This window comes from Nerophis ophidion, linkage group LG01, assembly GCF_033978795.1.
Source record: "Nerophis ophidion isolate RoL-2023_Sa linkage group LG01, RoL_Noph_v1.0, whole genome shotgun sequence".
NCBI classification, from domain to species: Eukaryota; Metazoa; Chordata; class Actinopteri; order Syngnathiformes; family Syngnathidae; genus Nerophis; species Nerophis ophidion.
Genome location: NC_084611.1, coordinates 89796031 through 89812192, shown reverse-complemented (window position 1 = coordinate 89812192; position 16162 = coordinate 89796031). Strand labels below are relative to the sequence as shown.

Genomic DNA, 16162 nt, shown 5'->3' with positions numbered 1-16162 from the left:
TCAAAGTTTACTATAAAGCCCTTAATCACAAGTGTCTCAAAGGGCTGTATGAGCCACAACGATATTGTCGGCTCAGATCCCACACCAGGGCAAGAAAAAAGTCAACCCAACGGGAACAATGAGTAGCTCTGCGGGTGAACCGTACAATAGATGCCGAGTGGATACGGTTATTAATGTGAGAGTCCAGTCCATATTGGGTAGGTAGGTAGGTCTTTATTGTCATTGGAAAAAGTACAACAAAATTAGACAATTTTGAGATTAGACAAACAAACAGTGGACAGGGTTACAGAACAGGAACGCTGATGGGTAAATGATGGGAAAAGGTAAAACGCTGGGGAAGAAGATGAGTAAAAATATACAATTTAGACTGGGCTCCTAAGGGGGTCTAGTCTGGAATGGGGAAAAAAACCCTCTGTGCAATGCACACATAAACAAGTTACATTTAATCACGACAAACTCGGGGAGTTGGGGCCCTGGAAGGCGAATGCTGCTTTGAAGTGCTGCTATCCGACCATCACCCGAGGGGAAAAAGCGGTGGTGAAGGCGTAAGGTGGGGGTGGGGTGTGTGTATGCCCAATTGTCTTGGGTGTGATGATGTCATGTTTTTTTAGACTGAGGCCGATCTTTAAAAGTTCGACTCCAGGTGTCGTTGAGGGGGGAGGGAGGTCAAAAGTGTCTATGGTTGGGGTGTCCTCGGGGGTGTTTTCAGAACAGCCTTGTCCTGTTTCCACAACGTCAATAATAATAATAATGGATTAGATTTATATCGCGCTTTTCTATTGTTATATACTCAAAGCGCTCACAGAGAAGTGGGAACCCATCATTCATTCACACCTGGTGGTGGTAAGCTACATCTGTAGCCACAGCTGCCCTGGGGTAGACTGACGGAAGCGTGGCTGCCAGTTTGCGCCTACGGCCCCTCCGACCACCACCTGTCATTCATTCATCATTCATTCACCAGTGTGAGCGGCACCGGGGGCAAAGGGTGAAGTGTCCTGCCCAAGGACACAACGGCAGTGACTTTGATGTCAATAGGTGGGAAGCGAACCTGCAACCCTCAGGTTTCTGGCACGGCCGCTCTACCCATTACGCCATGCCGCCCCAGCGTCAAGGCTGTTCGAGGGAGTCAAATCGTAGATTAGGATTTTTGTATTCAGCGAGCAGACAAAAAACAATGACTTGTCTGTTCTAGGTGTTTAGATTTGAGGACAGCGCAAAGAACGCGGCTTCAAAAAAGTTCATCCATCCATCCATTTTCTACCGCTTATTCCCTTTCGGGGTCGCGGGGGGCGCTGGCGCCTATCTCAGCTACAACCGGGCGGAAGGCCGAGTACACTTTGGACAAGTCGCCACCTACCTGGGAGAAGAGGGAGCGGAAAAAATGCGACCGCCCTCACCAGAGGCAAGACAGGGGTCAGCAGGAAATCCTCTTGCATGTAGACAAGTCAACATGCAAGTCTACATGTTGGGGCGGTATAGATCAGTTGGTAGAGCGGCCGTGCCAGCAACTTGAGGGTTGCAGGTTCGATCCCTGCTTCTGCCATCCTAGTCACTGCCGTTCTGTCGATGGGCAAGACACTTTACCCACCTGCTCCAGGTGCCACCCACACCGGTTTAAAAATGTAACTTAAATATTGGGTTTCACAATGTACAGCGCTTTGAGAAAAGCGCTATATAAAATATAATTCACTTCACAAGTCGGGACTCCGAGACGTCATTGATGCATAAGGAGTGGTCCACCCTCGGTCCCGACTTAAAACAGCTAGCACTTCCTCCATGGAGGCTGATCTGTGGTCACCTGATAACCTTTCCACGCAGGAGAGAAGGGCAGAGCAAAAAAGACGGACAGACGGCAGATCAACTGGTCTAAAAAGGCGTCTATTTAAAGGCAAGAGTATACAAATGAGTTTTAAGATGGGACTTAAATGCTTCTACTGAGGTAGCATCTAACCGTTACCGGTAGGGTATTCCAGAACACTGGAGCCCGGATAGAAAATGTTCTGAAGCCCTCAGACTTTTTTCGGGCTCTGGGTATCACTGATAAGCCCGAGTTCTTTGAACGGCGATTCCAGCCGGGACATATGGTACAATACAATCGGCACGAGTCACAGTTTCAACGATACCCCCCACTTCATCAGCATTACAACAGAGGATTCATGGAATTACAACAAAATGAACCCAGATTTCCCTCGCCCGGACGTGGGTCACCGGGGCCCCGCTCTGGAGCCAGGCCCGGAGTTGGGGCACGATGGCGAGCGCCTGGTGGTCGGGCCTGTTCCCATGGGGCCCGGCCGGGCACAGCCCGAAGAGGCAACGTGGGTCATCCCTCCAATGGGCTCACCACTCATAGGAGGGGCCATAGAGGTCGGGTGCATTGTGAGCTGGGCGGCAGCCGAAGGCAGGGCACTTGGCGGTCCGATCCTCGGCTACAGAAGCTAGCTCTTGGGACGTGGAACGTCACCTCACTGCGGGGGAAGGAGCCTGAGCTAGTGCGCGAGGTAGAGAAGTTCCGGCTGGATATAGTCGGACTCACCTCGACGCACAGCAAGGGCTCTGGAACCAGTTCCCTCGAGAGGGACTGGACCCTCTTCCACTCTGGCGTTGCCGGCAGTGAGAGGCGACGGGCTGGGGTGGCAATTCTGGTTGCCCCCCGGCTCAAAGCCTGTACGTTTGAGTTCAACCCAGTGGACGAGAGGGTAGCTTCCCTTCGCCTTCGGGTGGGGGGACGGGTCCTGACTGTTGTTTGTGCTTACGCACCAAACAGCAGTTCAGAATACCCACCCTTTTTGGGTACACTCGAGGGAGTACTGGAAAGTGCTCCTCCGGGTGATTCCCTTGTGTTACTGGGAGACTTCAACGCTCACGTTGGCAACGACAGTGAAACCTGGAGAGGCGTGATTGGGAAGAATGGTCGCCCGGATCTAAACCCGAGTGGTGTTTTGTTATTGGACTTTTGTGCTCGTCACAGTTTGTCGATAACAAACACCATGTTCAAACATAAGGGTGTCCATATGTGCACTTGGCACCAGGACACCCTAGGCCGCAGTTCCATGATCGACTTTGTAGTTGTGTCATCGGATTTGCGGCCTTATGTTTTGGACACTCGGGTGAAGAGAGGGGCGGAGCTTTCTACCGATCACCACCTGGTGGTGAGTTGGCTGCGATGGTGGGGGAGGATGCCGGACAGACCTGGCAGGCCCAAGCGCATTGTGAGGGTCTGCTGGGAACGTCTGGCAGAGTCTCCTGTCAGAGAGAGTTTCAATTCACACCTCCGGGAGAACTTTGAACATGTCACGAGGGAGGTGCGGGACATTGAGTCCGAGTGGACCATGTTCCGAACCTCTATTGTCGAGGCGGCTGATTGGAGCTGTGGCCGCAAGGTTGTTGGTGCCTGTCGTGGCGGTAATCCCAGAACCCGTTGGTGGACACCAGCAGTGAGGGATGCCGTCAAGCTGAAGAAGGAGTCCTATCGGGTTCTTTTGGCTCATAGGACTCCGGAGGCAGTGGACGGGTACCGACGGGCCAAGCGATGTGCAGCTTTAGCGGTCGCGGAGGCAAAAACTCGGACATGGGAAGAGTTCGGGGAAGCCATGGAAAACGACTTCCGGACGGCTTCGAAGCGATTCTGGACCACCATACGGCGCCTCAGGAAGGGGAAGCAGTGCACTATCAACACCGTGTATGGGCGGATGGTGTTCTGCTGACTTCGACTGCGGATGTTGTGGATCGGTGGAGGGAATACTTCGAAGACCTCCTCAATCCCACCAACACGTCTTTCTTTGAGGAAGCGGTGCCTGGGGAATCTGTAGTGGACTCTCCTATTTCTGGGGCTGAGGTCGCTGAGGTAGTTAAAAAGCTCCTCGGCGGCAAGGCCCCGGGGGTGGATGAGATCCGCCCGGAGTTCCTTAAGGCTCTGGATGCTGTGGGGCTGTCTTGGTTGGACATCGGGGGCGGTACCTCTGGATTGGCAGACCGGGGTGGTGGTCCCTCTCTTTAAGAAGGGGGACCGGAGAGTGTGTTTCAACTATCGTGGGATCACACTCCTCAGCCTTCCCGGTAAGGTTTATTCAGGTGTACTGGAGAGGAGGCTTCGCCGGATAGTCGAACCTCGGATTCAGGAGGAACAGTGTGGTTTTCGTCCTGGTCGTGGAACTGTGGACCAGCTCTATACTCTCGGCAGGGTTCTTGAGGGTGCATGGGAGTTTGCCCAACCAGTCTACATGTGCTTTGTGGACTTGGAGAAGGCATTCGACCGTGTCCCTCGGGAAGTCCTGTGGGGAGTGCTCAGAGAGTATGGGGTATCGGAATGTCTTATTGTGGCAGTCCGCTCCCTGTATGATCAGTGTCAGAGCTTGGTCCGCATTGCTGGCAGTAAGTCGGACACGTTTCCAGTGAAGGTTGGACTCCGCCAAGGCTGTCCTTTGTCACCGATTCTGTTCATAACTTTTATGGACAGAATTTCTAGGCGCAGCCAAGGCGTTGAGGGGTTCCGGTTTGGTGGCCACGGGATTAGGTCTCTGCTTTTTGCAGATGATGTAGTCCTGATGGCTTCATCTGGCCGGGATCTTCAGCTCTCACTGGATCGGTTCGCAGCCGAGTGTGAAGCGACCGGAATGAGAATCAGCACCTCCAAGTCCGAGTCCATGGTTCTCGCCCGGAAAAGGGTGGAGTGCCATCTCCGGGTTGGGGAGGAGACCCTGCCCCAAGTGGAGGAGTTCAAGTACCTAGGAGTCTTGTTCACGAGTGGGGGAAGAGTGGATCGTGAGATCAACAGGCGGATCGGTGCGGCGTCTTCAGTAATGCGGACGTTGTATCGATCCGTTGTGGTGAAGGAGCTGAGCCGGAAGGCAAAGCTCTCAATTTACCGGTCGATCTACGTTCCCATCCTCACCTATGGTCATGAGCTTTGGGTCATGACCGAAAGGATAAGATCACGGGTACAAGCGGCCGAAATGAGTTTCCTCCGCCGGGTGGCGGGGCTCTCCCTTAGAGATAGGGTGAGAAGCTCTGCCATCCGGGAGGAGCTCAACGTAAAGCCGCTGCTCCTCCACATCGAGAGGAGCCAGATGAGGTGGTTCGGGCATCTGGTCAGGATGCCACCCGAACGCCTCCCTAGGGATGTGTTTAGGGCACGTCCAGCTGGTAGGAGGCCACGGGGAAGACCCAGGACACGTTGGAAAGACTATGTCTCCCGGCTGGCCTGGGAACGCCTCGGGATCCCCCGGGAAGAGCTAGACGAAGTGGCTGGAGATAGGGAAGTCTGGGCTTCCCTGCTTAGGCTGCTGCCCCCGCGACCCGACCTCGGATAAGCGGAAGATGATGGATGGATGGATGGATGGATTCATGTTCTGTTAGCCATACTAATTTACATTGCAGACAAAGTAGACTCCGGTGCAACGCCGAATGGTGCTTTTAAGGTGTACACGAAAGTCGAGCTTTCAAACTAATCCTACAGCACGTTTGTGGACAAGTGGAGACACAGCCACAAAAGCACGTTCAATCATTTATTAACTGGCGATAACATGCATTCACCAATGGCTGTCGTCACCCCTGCGAACTGCAGCCAGTGCTTGTCCACCTTGTTGATGTGGCTCGAGACTTGGCAACAGTCGTGTTTCTGGTCTCCTGAAACATTTCTCAATGGTATACACGACTACAACTTGTTACTGCAGGGTTTACTTCAAAATCACTTCTGTCATTTAACATTTAAAAAGTCAGCCAGGGCAAAAACTCACAGAATCTGCGTTTTCACTCCCCCTAGAAATGCGCAATAAGGAACTACCCATATTTATAAAAAAAACCTCTCAAATATTGCCAAAATATTGTTGCCCTGTCATGAATTTGTTTTTGAGATGTTTCGATATTCAAGTATTTGGCAAAAGCCAAATAGTTCGCAATTAGAGGTCACCTAAGTACCGAACCGGCGAGGCGCCAACGCAGGACGAGTGCAGACTTGTCGTCTTAGCCTCGGTTGTTTATAGAAATTCATCGGCCAGAGCATGAGTACTTTAGTTATATTTTACAAGTGAAGTGAAGTGAATTATATTTATATAGCGCTTTTCTCTAGTGACTCAAAGCGCTTTTACATAGTGACCCCCAATATCCAAGTTACATTTAAACCAGTGTGGGTGGCACTGGGAGCAGGTGGGTAAAGTGTCTTGCCCAAGGACACAACGACAGTAACTAGGATGGCACAAGCGGGAATCGAACCTGCAACCCTCAAGTTGCTGGCACGGCCGCTCTACCAACCGAGCTATGCCGCCTACAAGGTTGTTTTGCAAGAACCACAACTGATAATTGGTACCAGTGGATTAATTCTATACTGGGGTGGTTAAAAATCAATCAATCAATCAATGTTTATTTATATAGCCCCAAATCACAAATGTCTCAAAGGGCTGCAAAAAAACATTACGACTACGACATCCTCGGAAGAACCCACAAAAGGGCAAGGAAAACTCACACCCAGTGGGCAGGGAGAATTCCCATCCAGTGGGACGCCAGTGACAATGCTGACTATGAGAAACCTTGGAGAGGACCTCAGATGTGGGCGACCCCCCCTATCTAGGGGACCGAAAGCAATGGATGTCGAGCGGGTCTAACATGATACTGTGAAAGTTCAATCCATAGTGGCTCCAACAAAGCCGCGAGAGTTCAGTTCAAGCGGATCCAAGACAGCAGCGAGAGTCCCGTCCACAGGAAACCATCTCAAGCGGAGGCGGATCAGCAGCGTAGAGATGTCCCCAACCGATACAGGCGAGCGGCCCATCCTGGGTCCCGACGAGCGGTCCATCCTGGGTCTCGACTCTGGACAGCCAGTACTTCATCCATGGTCATCGGACCGGACCCCCTCCAGAAGGGAAGGGGGGACATAGGAGAAAGAAAAGAAGCGGCAGATCAACTGGTCTAAAAAGGAGGTCTATTTAAAGGCTAGAGTATACAGATGAGTTTTAAGGTGAGACTTAAATGCTTCTACTGAGGTGGCATCTCGAACTGTTACCGGGAGGGCATTCCAGAGTACTGGAGCCCGAACGGAAAACGCTCTATAGCCCGCAGACTTTTTTTGGGCTCTAGGAATCACTAATAAGCCGGAGTCTTTTGAAAAAGAACAAAAAGGCACGCTGAACGGAAAACTGTGGCACAAATCAATCAAAGTTGACTTACATAGCCCTTAATCACTAATGTCTCAAAGGGCTGCACAAGCCACAACAACATTGGCTCAGATCCCACATCAGGGCAAGAAAAAATTCAACCCAGTGGGCACAATGAGAACCCTTGGAGGGGACCGCAGATGTGGGGACCTGCCCCTGGGCGACCGGCGCAATGGATGTCGGGTGGATCTAGTTAATAATGTGAGAGTCCAGTCCATAGTGAGGCCAGCAGGGGTCATCTGTATGAACAATCTATGTGAAACCTTTCAATCCGGTTTCAGGGCAAATCATTCTACTGAGAAACCCCTCGCAAAATTGACTAATGATCTATTGCTAACGATGGATTCTGATGCGTCATCTATGTTGCTGCTCCTCGATCTTAGCGCTGCTTTCGATACCGTCGATCATAATATTTTATTAGAGCGTATCAAAACACGAATTGGTATGTCAGACTCAGCCCTGTCTTGGTTTAACTCTTATCTTACTGACAGGGTGCAGTGCGTCTCCCATAAAAGTGTGACCTCGGACTATGTTAAGGTAACGTGTGGAGTTCCCCAGGGTTCGGTCCTTGGCCCTGCACTCTTCAGCATCTACATGCTGCCGCTAGGTTACATCATACGCAAATACGGTGTTAGCTTTCACTGTTATGCTGATGACACCCAACTCTACATGCCCCTAAAGCTGACCAACACGCCGGACTGTAGTCAGCTGGAAGCGTGTCTTGATGAAATTAAACAATGGATGTCCGCTAATTTTTTGCAACTTAACGCCAAAAAAACGGAAATGCTGATTATCGGTCCTGCTAGACACAGACCTCTATTTAATAATACAACTTTAACATTTGACAACCAAATAATAAAACAAAGTGACTCGGTAAAGAATCTGGGTATTATCTTCGACCCAACTCTCTCCTTTGAGGCACACATTAAAAGCGTTACTAAAACGGCCTTCTTTCATCCCCGTAATATCGCTAAAATTCGCTCCATTTTGTCCACTAAAGACGCCGAGATCATTATCCATGCGTTTGTTACGTCTCGCCTCGATTACTGTAACGTATTATTTTCGGGTCTCCCCATGTCTAGCATTAAAAGATTACAGTTGGTACAAAATGCGGCTGCTAGACTTTTGACAAGAACAAGAAAGTTTGATCACATTCCGCCTGTACTGTATATACCTTTATATACATATATACATACATATATACCTATACTGTATATACCTTTATATACATATATACATACATATATACCTATACTGGCTCACCTGCACTGGCTTCCTGTGCACTTAAGATGTGACTTTAAGGTTTTACTACTTACGTATAAAATACTACACGGTCTAGCTCCATCCTATCTTGCCGATTGTATTGTACCATATGTCCCGTCCAGAAATCTGCGTTCAAAAGACTCCGGCTTATTAGTGATTCCTAAAGCCCAAAGAAAGTCTGTGGGCTATAGAGCGTTTTCCGTTCGGGCTCCAGTACTCTGGAATGCCCTCCCGGTAACAGTTTGAGATGCTACCTTAGTAGAAGCATTTAAGTCTCACCTTAAAACTCATTTGTATACTCTAGCCTTTAAATAGACTCCCTTTTTAGACCAGTTGATCTGCCGCTTCTTTTCTTTTTCTCCTATGTCCCCCCCTCCCTTGTGGAGGGGGTCCGGTCCGATGACCATGGATGAAGTACGGGTTGTCCAGAGTCGAGCCCCAGGATGGACCGCTCGTCGGGACCCAGGATGGACCGCTCGCCTGTGTATCCGTTGGGGACATCTCTACGCTGCTGATCCGCCTCCGCTTGGGATGGTTTCCTGTGGACGGGACTCTCGCTGCTGTCTTGGATCCGCTTTAATCTGAACTCTCGCGGCTGTGTTGGATCCACTATGGATTGAACTTTCACAGTATCATGTTAGACCCGCTCGACATCCATTGCTTTCGGTCCCCTAGAGGGGGGGGGGGTTGCTCACATCTGTGGTCCTCTCCAAGGTTTCTCATAGTCAGCATTGTCACTGGCGTCCCACTGGATGTGAATTCTCGCTGCCCACTGGGTGTGAGTTTTCCTTGCCCTTTTGTGGGTTCTTCCGAGGATGTCGTAGTCGTAATGGTTTGTGCAGTCCTTTGAGACATTTGTGATTTGGGGCTATATAAATAAACATTGATTGATTGATTGAATCAAAGTTGACTTGCATAGCCCTTAATCACAAATGTCTCAAAGGGCTGCACAAGCCACAACAACATAGGCTCAGATCCCACATCAGGGCAAGAAAAATTCAACCCAGTGGGCACAATGAGAACCCTTGGAGGGGGCCGCAGATGGGGGGGACCTGCCCCGGGCGACCGGTGCAATGGATGTCGAGTGGATCTAGTTAATAATGTGAGAGTCCAGTCCATGGTGAGGCCAGCAGGGGGTCATCTTGAATGGAGACAAGTCAGCAGCGCAGAGACATTACTGACTGATGCACAGAGGAGAGGTCCACCCCGGGTCCCGACTTTCAACAGTTAGAGTCTCATCTGTGGTCACCTGATAACCTCTCCACGCAGGAGAAGGGGGCAGAGCAAAACAAGAGACAGCAGATCAACTGCTCTTAAGGGGGGTCTATTTAAAGGACAGAGCAAGGGTAGGGAACCTGTGGCTCCGGAGCCAGATCTGGCTCTTTTGATGACTACACCTGGCTCTCAGATAAATCTTAGCTGACATTGCTTAACACGATAAGTAATGAATAATTCCGCTGGTAATCACAGTGTCAAAAATAACGTTCAAAATATAAAACATTCTCATACATATTAATCCATCAATCCGTTTTTCTACCGCACCTGTTCAAGAAGTCGTATTAATGGTAAGAAGTATTTTATTTATTGTTGGTTAGCTTCAGAATAACAATGTTATTAAGAAGAATAAGAGACTTATTATACTCTAAAAATGTTGGTCTTACTTAAAAATGCAAACATTTAGTTGTCTTCAGTCTTAAAGGGGAACATTATCAGCAGACCTATGTAGGCGTCAATATATACCTTGATGGTGCAGAAAAAAGACCATCTATTTTTTTAACCGATTTCCGAACTCTAAATGGGTGAATTTTGGCGAATTAAACGCCTTGCTGTTTATCGCACTGGAGGCGATGACATCAGAATGTGACGTCGCCGAGGTAACACACCCTCCATATTCATTTTCACATTACAAACACCGGGTCTCAGCTCTGTTATTTTCCGTTTTTTCGACTATTTTTTGGAACCTTGGAGACATCATGTCTCGTCGGTGTGTTGTCGGAGGGTGTAACAACACTAACAGGGAGGGATTCAAGTTGCACCACTGGCCCCAAGATGCCAAAGTGTCCGCCGCCAGACCCCCATTGAATGTGCCAGAGTGTCTCCACATTTTACCGGCGGTGCTAAAGCAGACATGGCACAGAGATGTATGGATAACCTGTAGATGCATTTGCAACTATATTACGTTTCCTTCCACCCACATTTAACGCGAAACAAACACTTACCAATCGACGGATTGAAGTTGCTCCAGTGTCACAAGATGCGAAAGTCCTGATCGTTTGGTCCGCACATTTTACCGGCGATGCTAACGCAGCTATTCGGCCATGCTATGGCTATGAATAGCGTAAATAGCTATTCGCTCAATAGCTTCAGTTTCTTCTTCAATATTTTCATACTCCAACCATCTGTTTCAATACATGCGTAATCTGTTGAATCGCTTAAGTCGCTGAAATCCGAGTCTGAATCCGAGCTAATGTCGCTATATCTTGCTGTGGTATTCCCATTGTTTGTTTACATTGGCAGCACTGTGTGACGTCACAGGGAAATGGATAGTGGTTTCGAAGATAGCGAAAATAAGGCACTTTAAAGCTTTATTTAGGGATATTCCGAGACCGGTAATATTTTGAAAAAAAATTCAAAAAATACAACAAGCCACTGGGAACTGATTTTTATTGTTTTTAACCCTTCTGAAATTGTGATAATGTTCCCCTTTAAAAAAAAATATTATATGGCTCTCACGGAAATACTTTTTAAAATATTTGCCCAAAAAGGTTCCCGAACCCTGGGCTAGAGTATACAAATAAGCTTTAAGATGGGAATGAAATGCTTCTACTGAGGTATCGTCGTGATAAAACTGTGATACCATCCAAAATGTGGCTTATATGACTTCAATCGGATGTTATTTGCCTTCCTCAATCGGAGGCTCTGGGAAGGACAAATACAAAGGACTAAGTATACTTGCATCCCCGTTGCAATGACTCATGTCAAAGCCAAATGTATTTGTTTCTGCCTAGCTTTGAAAAGATGGCCAGTGGCATGTACATGGGAGAACTGGTGCGACTCATTCTGGTCAAGATGGCCAAAGAGGGTCTGCTGTTTGAGGGCCGGATAACCCCAGAGCTCCTGACAAAAGGGAAGATTGAGACCAAGCATGTTTCTGCCATTGAAAAGTGAGTGAAATTATATTTTCTCATGCGCACAACATGTGTGAGTGAAGTTGATGACGCTTCCTCCGTCAGGACTAAAGAAGGGCTAAAGAAGTGCATGGAAATCCTAACGAGGCTCGGGGTGGAGCCCTCGGATGAAGACTGTCTGGCCGTGCAGCACGTGTGCACCATTGTCTCTTTTCGCTCGGCAAATCTTATTTCCACGACACTGGGGGGCATTCTCTCTCGTCTTAAAGAGAACAAGGGCGTTGCTCGCCTGCGCACCACAGTGGGCATTGACGGCTCCCTCTACAAGATGCATCCGCAGTAAGAGAAAACACAAGAAGAGTTTGGATTGGAGCGAAACGACCAAGCCTCACGATGACGCGATCTCCTCTGTTCACAGGTACGCCCGCCGTCTGCACAAGACGGTGCGTCGCTTGGTCCCGGATTCGGACGTCCGCTTCCTGCTGTCGGAGAGCGGCAGCGCTAAGGGCGCTGCCATGGTGACAGCGGTGGCGTACCGCCTGACGGAGCAGTCTCGACAGATTCAGCAGACCATGGCCGAGTTCCGGCTCAGCAAGGCCCAACTGCTGGAGGTGAAGAAGCGGATGCGGGTGGAGATTGAAAGAGGCCTCAAGAAGGACACCCACAAGGAAGCGACCGTCAAAATGTTGCCCACATATGTCCGAAGTACACCAGATGGAACAGGTGACTCGCTTGCGGTTGCGATGACGAACCAGCCTCAATCCTTCAATTACAAGTCACAAGAGTAGGGATGGGGGCCTAATTTGTTACTATTATAGGTAGCGGCCAAATTCCGTCATCCATCCATCCATCCATCCATCTTCTTCCGCTTATCCGAGGTCGGATAACCCAGACTTCCCTCTCCCCAGCCACTTCGTCTAGCTCTTCCCGGGGGATCCCGAGGCGTTCCCAGGCCAGCCGGGAGACATAGTCTTCCCAACGTGTCCTGGGTCTTCCCCGTGGCCTCCTACCGGTTGGACGTGCCCTAAACACCTCCCTAGGGAGGCGTTCGGATGGCATCCTGACCAGATGCCCGAACCACCTCATCTGGCTCCTCTCGATGTGGAGGAGCAGCGGCTTTACTTTGAGTTCCTCCCGGATGGCAGAGCTTCTCACCCTATCTCTAAATGAGAGACCCAAACTCATTTGGGCCGCTTGTACCCGTGATCTTATCCTTTCGGTCATGACCCAAAGCTCATGACCATAGGTGAGGATGGGAACGTAGATCGACCAGTAAATTGAGAGCTTTGCCTTCCGGCTCAGCTCCTTCTTCACCACAACGGATCGGTACAACGTCCGCATTACTGAAGACGCCGCACCGATCCGCCTGTCGATCTCACCATCCACTCTTCCCCCACTCGTGAACAAGACTCCTAGGTACTTGAACTCCTCCACTCTACCGGATACCGACTCCCCCAAATGTTGGCATTTTTCGATACTCAGGTTGCAGACTCGACACCGGCTAAAGAGTGGACTGTCTTTAAGTAATGTTGCAATCTTCCATGCCAACAAATCAAGCATGTCTGGTAGAAAGCGCTCAAAAGTAAGGCTCTACTTTAAAAAATGCGCAAATTTACATTGGATATGGAATATAAATGCCCTGCGATGAGGTGGCGACTTGTCCAGGGTGTACCCTGCCTTCCGCCCGATTGTAGCCGAGATAGGCGCCAGCGCCCCCCGCCACCCTGGAAGGGAATAAGCGGTAGAAAATGGATGGATGGATGGAATATAAATGCTGCAGGTTAGCATGGTTAGCATTTCAACACCTCCAAATTTTGTGATTAAAAACTACAACTACCGTAACGATCAAACAGCTGGTGTGTAATAAGTAAAATACTTACTGTCAGGTTGAGTTTTTGACGAACCCCAAGATGCAGAGACGGGGGCAGGCATTGTATAAGAAAACATAATTTAATGTCCAAAAATGTACAAATAATGAAGAAACACAAACCAGGAACCAGGAACAAACAAACTGGAAGCAGGGAACAGGAATCAGGATCTAGGGAATAGCTTACAGCATGGGTGTCAAACTCTGGCCCGCGGGCCGTGTAATTTCATTTGGCCCTTGAGGCAATAATAAATTAACATTAGAGCTGGCCCGCCGGTATTAAACAGTGGCGGTGCCGCTGTATCACCGCATTCAACGCTAATTCTCATATTTGCCCCCCCCCCGAAAATCTCCCTAAGCAACCATGCTCCCAAACTTCCACCCGGACAACAATATTGGGGGCGTGCCTTAAAGGTACTGCTTTTAGCATCCTCTACAACCTGTCGTCACGTCCGCTTTTCCTCCATACAAACAGCGTGCCGGCCCAGTCACGTAATATATGCGGCTTCTACACACACACAAGTGAATGCAAGGCATACTTGGTCAACAGCCATACAGGTCACACTGAGGGTGGCCGTATAAACAACTTTAACACTGTTACACCACACTGTGAACCCACACCAAACAACAATGACAAACACATTTCGGGAGAATAACCGCACCGTAACACAACAGAACAAATACCCAGAACCCCTTGCAGCCCTAACTCTTCCCGGACGCTACAATATACACCCCGGCTACCAACAAAACTCGATTTTGCATGTCACTATAAAGTTGTATAAGACTTACTTGTTCAATATTCAATGCAAAACTTGTTTGGGTTCCTATCAAAAGGTTAAGTTGTTCAACTTTGGCCCTCGGCTTTGTTCAGTTTGGAATTTTGGGCCCACTCTGTATTTGAGTTTGACACCCCTGGCTTACAGCTGACAGCTACCAACAAAACGACACGACCTGACATGACAATACTCCAACAGCGAGTGGAGGACAAAGCAGGTTTAAATAGTACCGGGCTGATTGACACCAGGTGTGGCCGGGTGCCAATCAGCCACAGGGACACAAACAGGAAACAGAACCAAAACAAGAGCGCTGACAGGAAATACAACCAACACAGAGGAAAAACTGAAACACAACCAAACTGTCAGGGGCAAGCCTGAAACTTACATTATAAACACTTTGTAGGACTCAACAAAGGATAAGACTTATTCCTGACTACAGACACACACCTAGGACAAACTGAAATGAATGCTTACCTGCAAATGCAACATATACAACTGTGACTGGTACCCATCCCTACATGCCAGGAATGATTTCTGAAAAACAAATTTCCTTGCAATACAGAGAATGGAGATTTCCTAGCTCTGGACCTTGGAGGGACAAATTTCCGTGTCCTCCTGGTCAAGATTCGCAGCGGGAAGAGGCGATCGGTGGAGATGCATAACAAAATCTACGCCATTCCCATTGAAGTCATGCAGGGCACAGGCGAGGAGGTAAGACTTTAGGTAGTTTCACCGCATTCAAAATGTGACTTTTGTGGCAACGACTAGTGATTTAAAAACCCAAAGTAAGGAAAAGACTCAAAGTTTTGTGTGAATCATCTTTTTGCAGCTCTTTGACCACATTGTGCACTGCATCTCTGACTTCCTGGACTACATGGGAATGAAAAGCGCTCGTCTACCTCTGGGTTTTACGTTCTCCTTCCCTTGTCATCAGACCAGTCTGGATGCCGTGAGTTCCCCTAGAAAAGATCCAAGACTTTATGGCTTGATAGTAGAACACAGTTCAGAGCGTGGTCCTGGGACTATGGATAACCATGTTCTGCGGTTGTCAGGGAATACTCGTGACCTGGACCAAAGGCTTCAAAGCGACAGACTGTGAGGGCGAAGACGTGGTGGAGCTTCTGAGGGATGCCATCAAGAGGAAAGAGGTGATTAGTGAATAAATCAGTCAGTGTTTTTACTGTCTTCCTCCATAATTCCAGAGTCCGAAAAAAGTTTATTTTCCGCATTCAGCTTAGATGAATTGTCTCGTCTGGAAATTGTACAACAAAAGTAAAAAAATACCATACTAGACTTGGTATCAATCTAATAATGTTTTAAAAAGATGAAGTACCATCATGATTGTGACTGGTTTCAGCTGCACTTCGATCAATCAATCAATGTTTATTTATATAGCCCCAAATCGCAAATGTCTCAAAGGACTGCACAAATCATTACGACTACGACATCCTCGGAAGAACCCACAAAAGGGCAAGGAAAACTCACACCCAGTGGGCAGGGAGAATTCACATCCAGTGGGACGCAAGTGACAATGCTGACTATCAGAAACCTTGGAGAGGACCTCAGATGTGGGCAAACCTCCCCACTCTAGGGGACCGAAAGCAATGGATGTCGAGCGGGTCTAACATGATACTGTGAAAGTTCAATCCATAGTGGCTCCAACACAGCCGCGAGAGTTCAGTTCAAAGCGGATCCAAGACAGCAGCGAGAGTCCCGTCCACAGGAAACCATCTCAAGCGGAGGCGGATCAGCAGCGTAGAGATGTCCCCAACCGATACACAGACGAGCGGTCCATCCTGGGTCTCGACTCATCCATTGTCATCGGACCGGACCCCCTCCACAAGGGAGGGGGGGACATAGGAGAAAAAAAATACATAAATAAAAATGGACCGCATGTCGTTAATAACTATAGTGTGATCCCCTACATACCTAATAGTTTAACTCCCGCAAACATCCCGAATAAATGAAATCCTTGACAAG

The 16162-nt window shown here is 48.9% G+C and overlaps 1 protein-coding gene across 1 annotated transcript in view; it reads left to right on the top strand.

The window, feature by feature from the left end:
- LOC133561709 (hexokinase-1) overlaps nucleotides 1-16162 on the top strand; it is a 57890-nt gene that overhangs the window by 26002 nt on the left and 15726 nt on the right. The window contains exons 8-13 of the mRNA XM_061915179.1: nucleotides 11420-11575; nucleotides 11645-11878; nucleotides 11958-12262; nucleotides 14745-14893; nucleotides 15012-15131; nucleotides 15235-15330. Coding sequence (XP_061771163.1) covers nucleotides 11420-11575; nucleotides 11645-11878; nucleotides 11958-12262; nucleotides 14745-14893; nucleotides 15012-15131; nucleotides 15235-15330 — 1060 coding nt within the window. The remainder of the gene's footprint in view (nucleotides 1-11419; nucleotides 11576-11644; nucleotides 11879-11957; nucleotides 12263-14744; nucleotides 14894-15011; nucleotides 15132-15234; nucleotides 15331-16162) is intronic.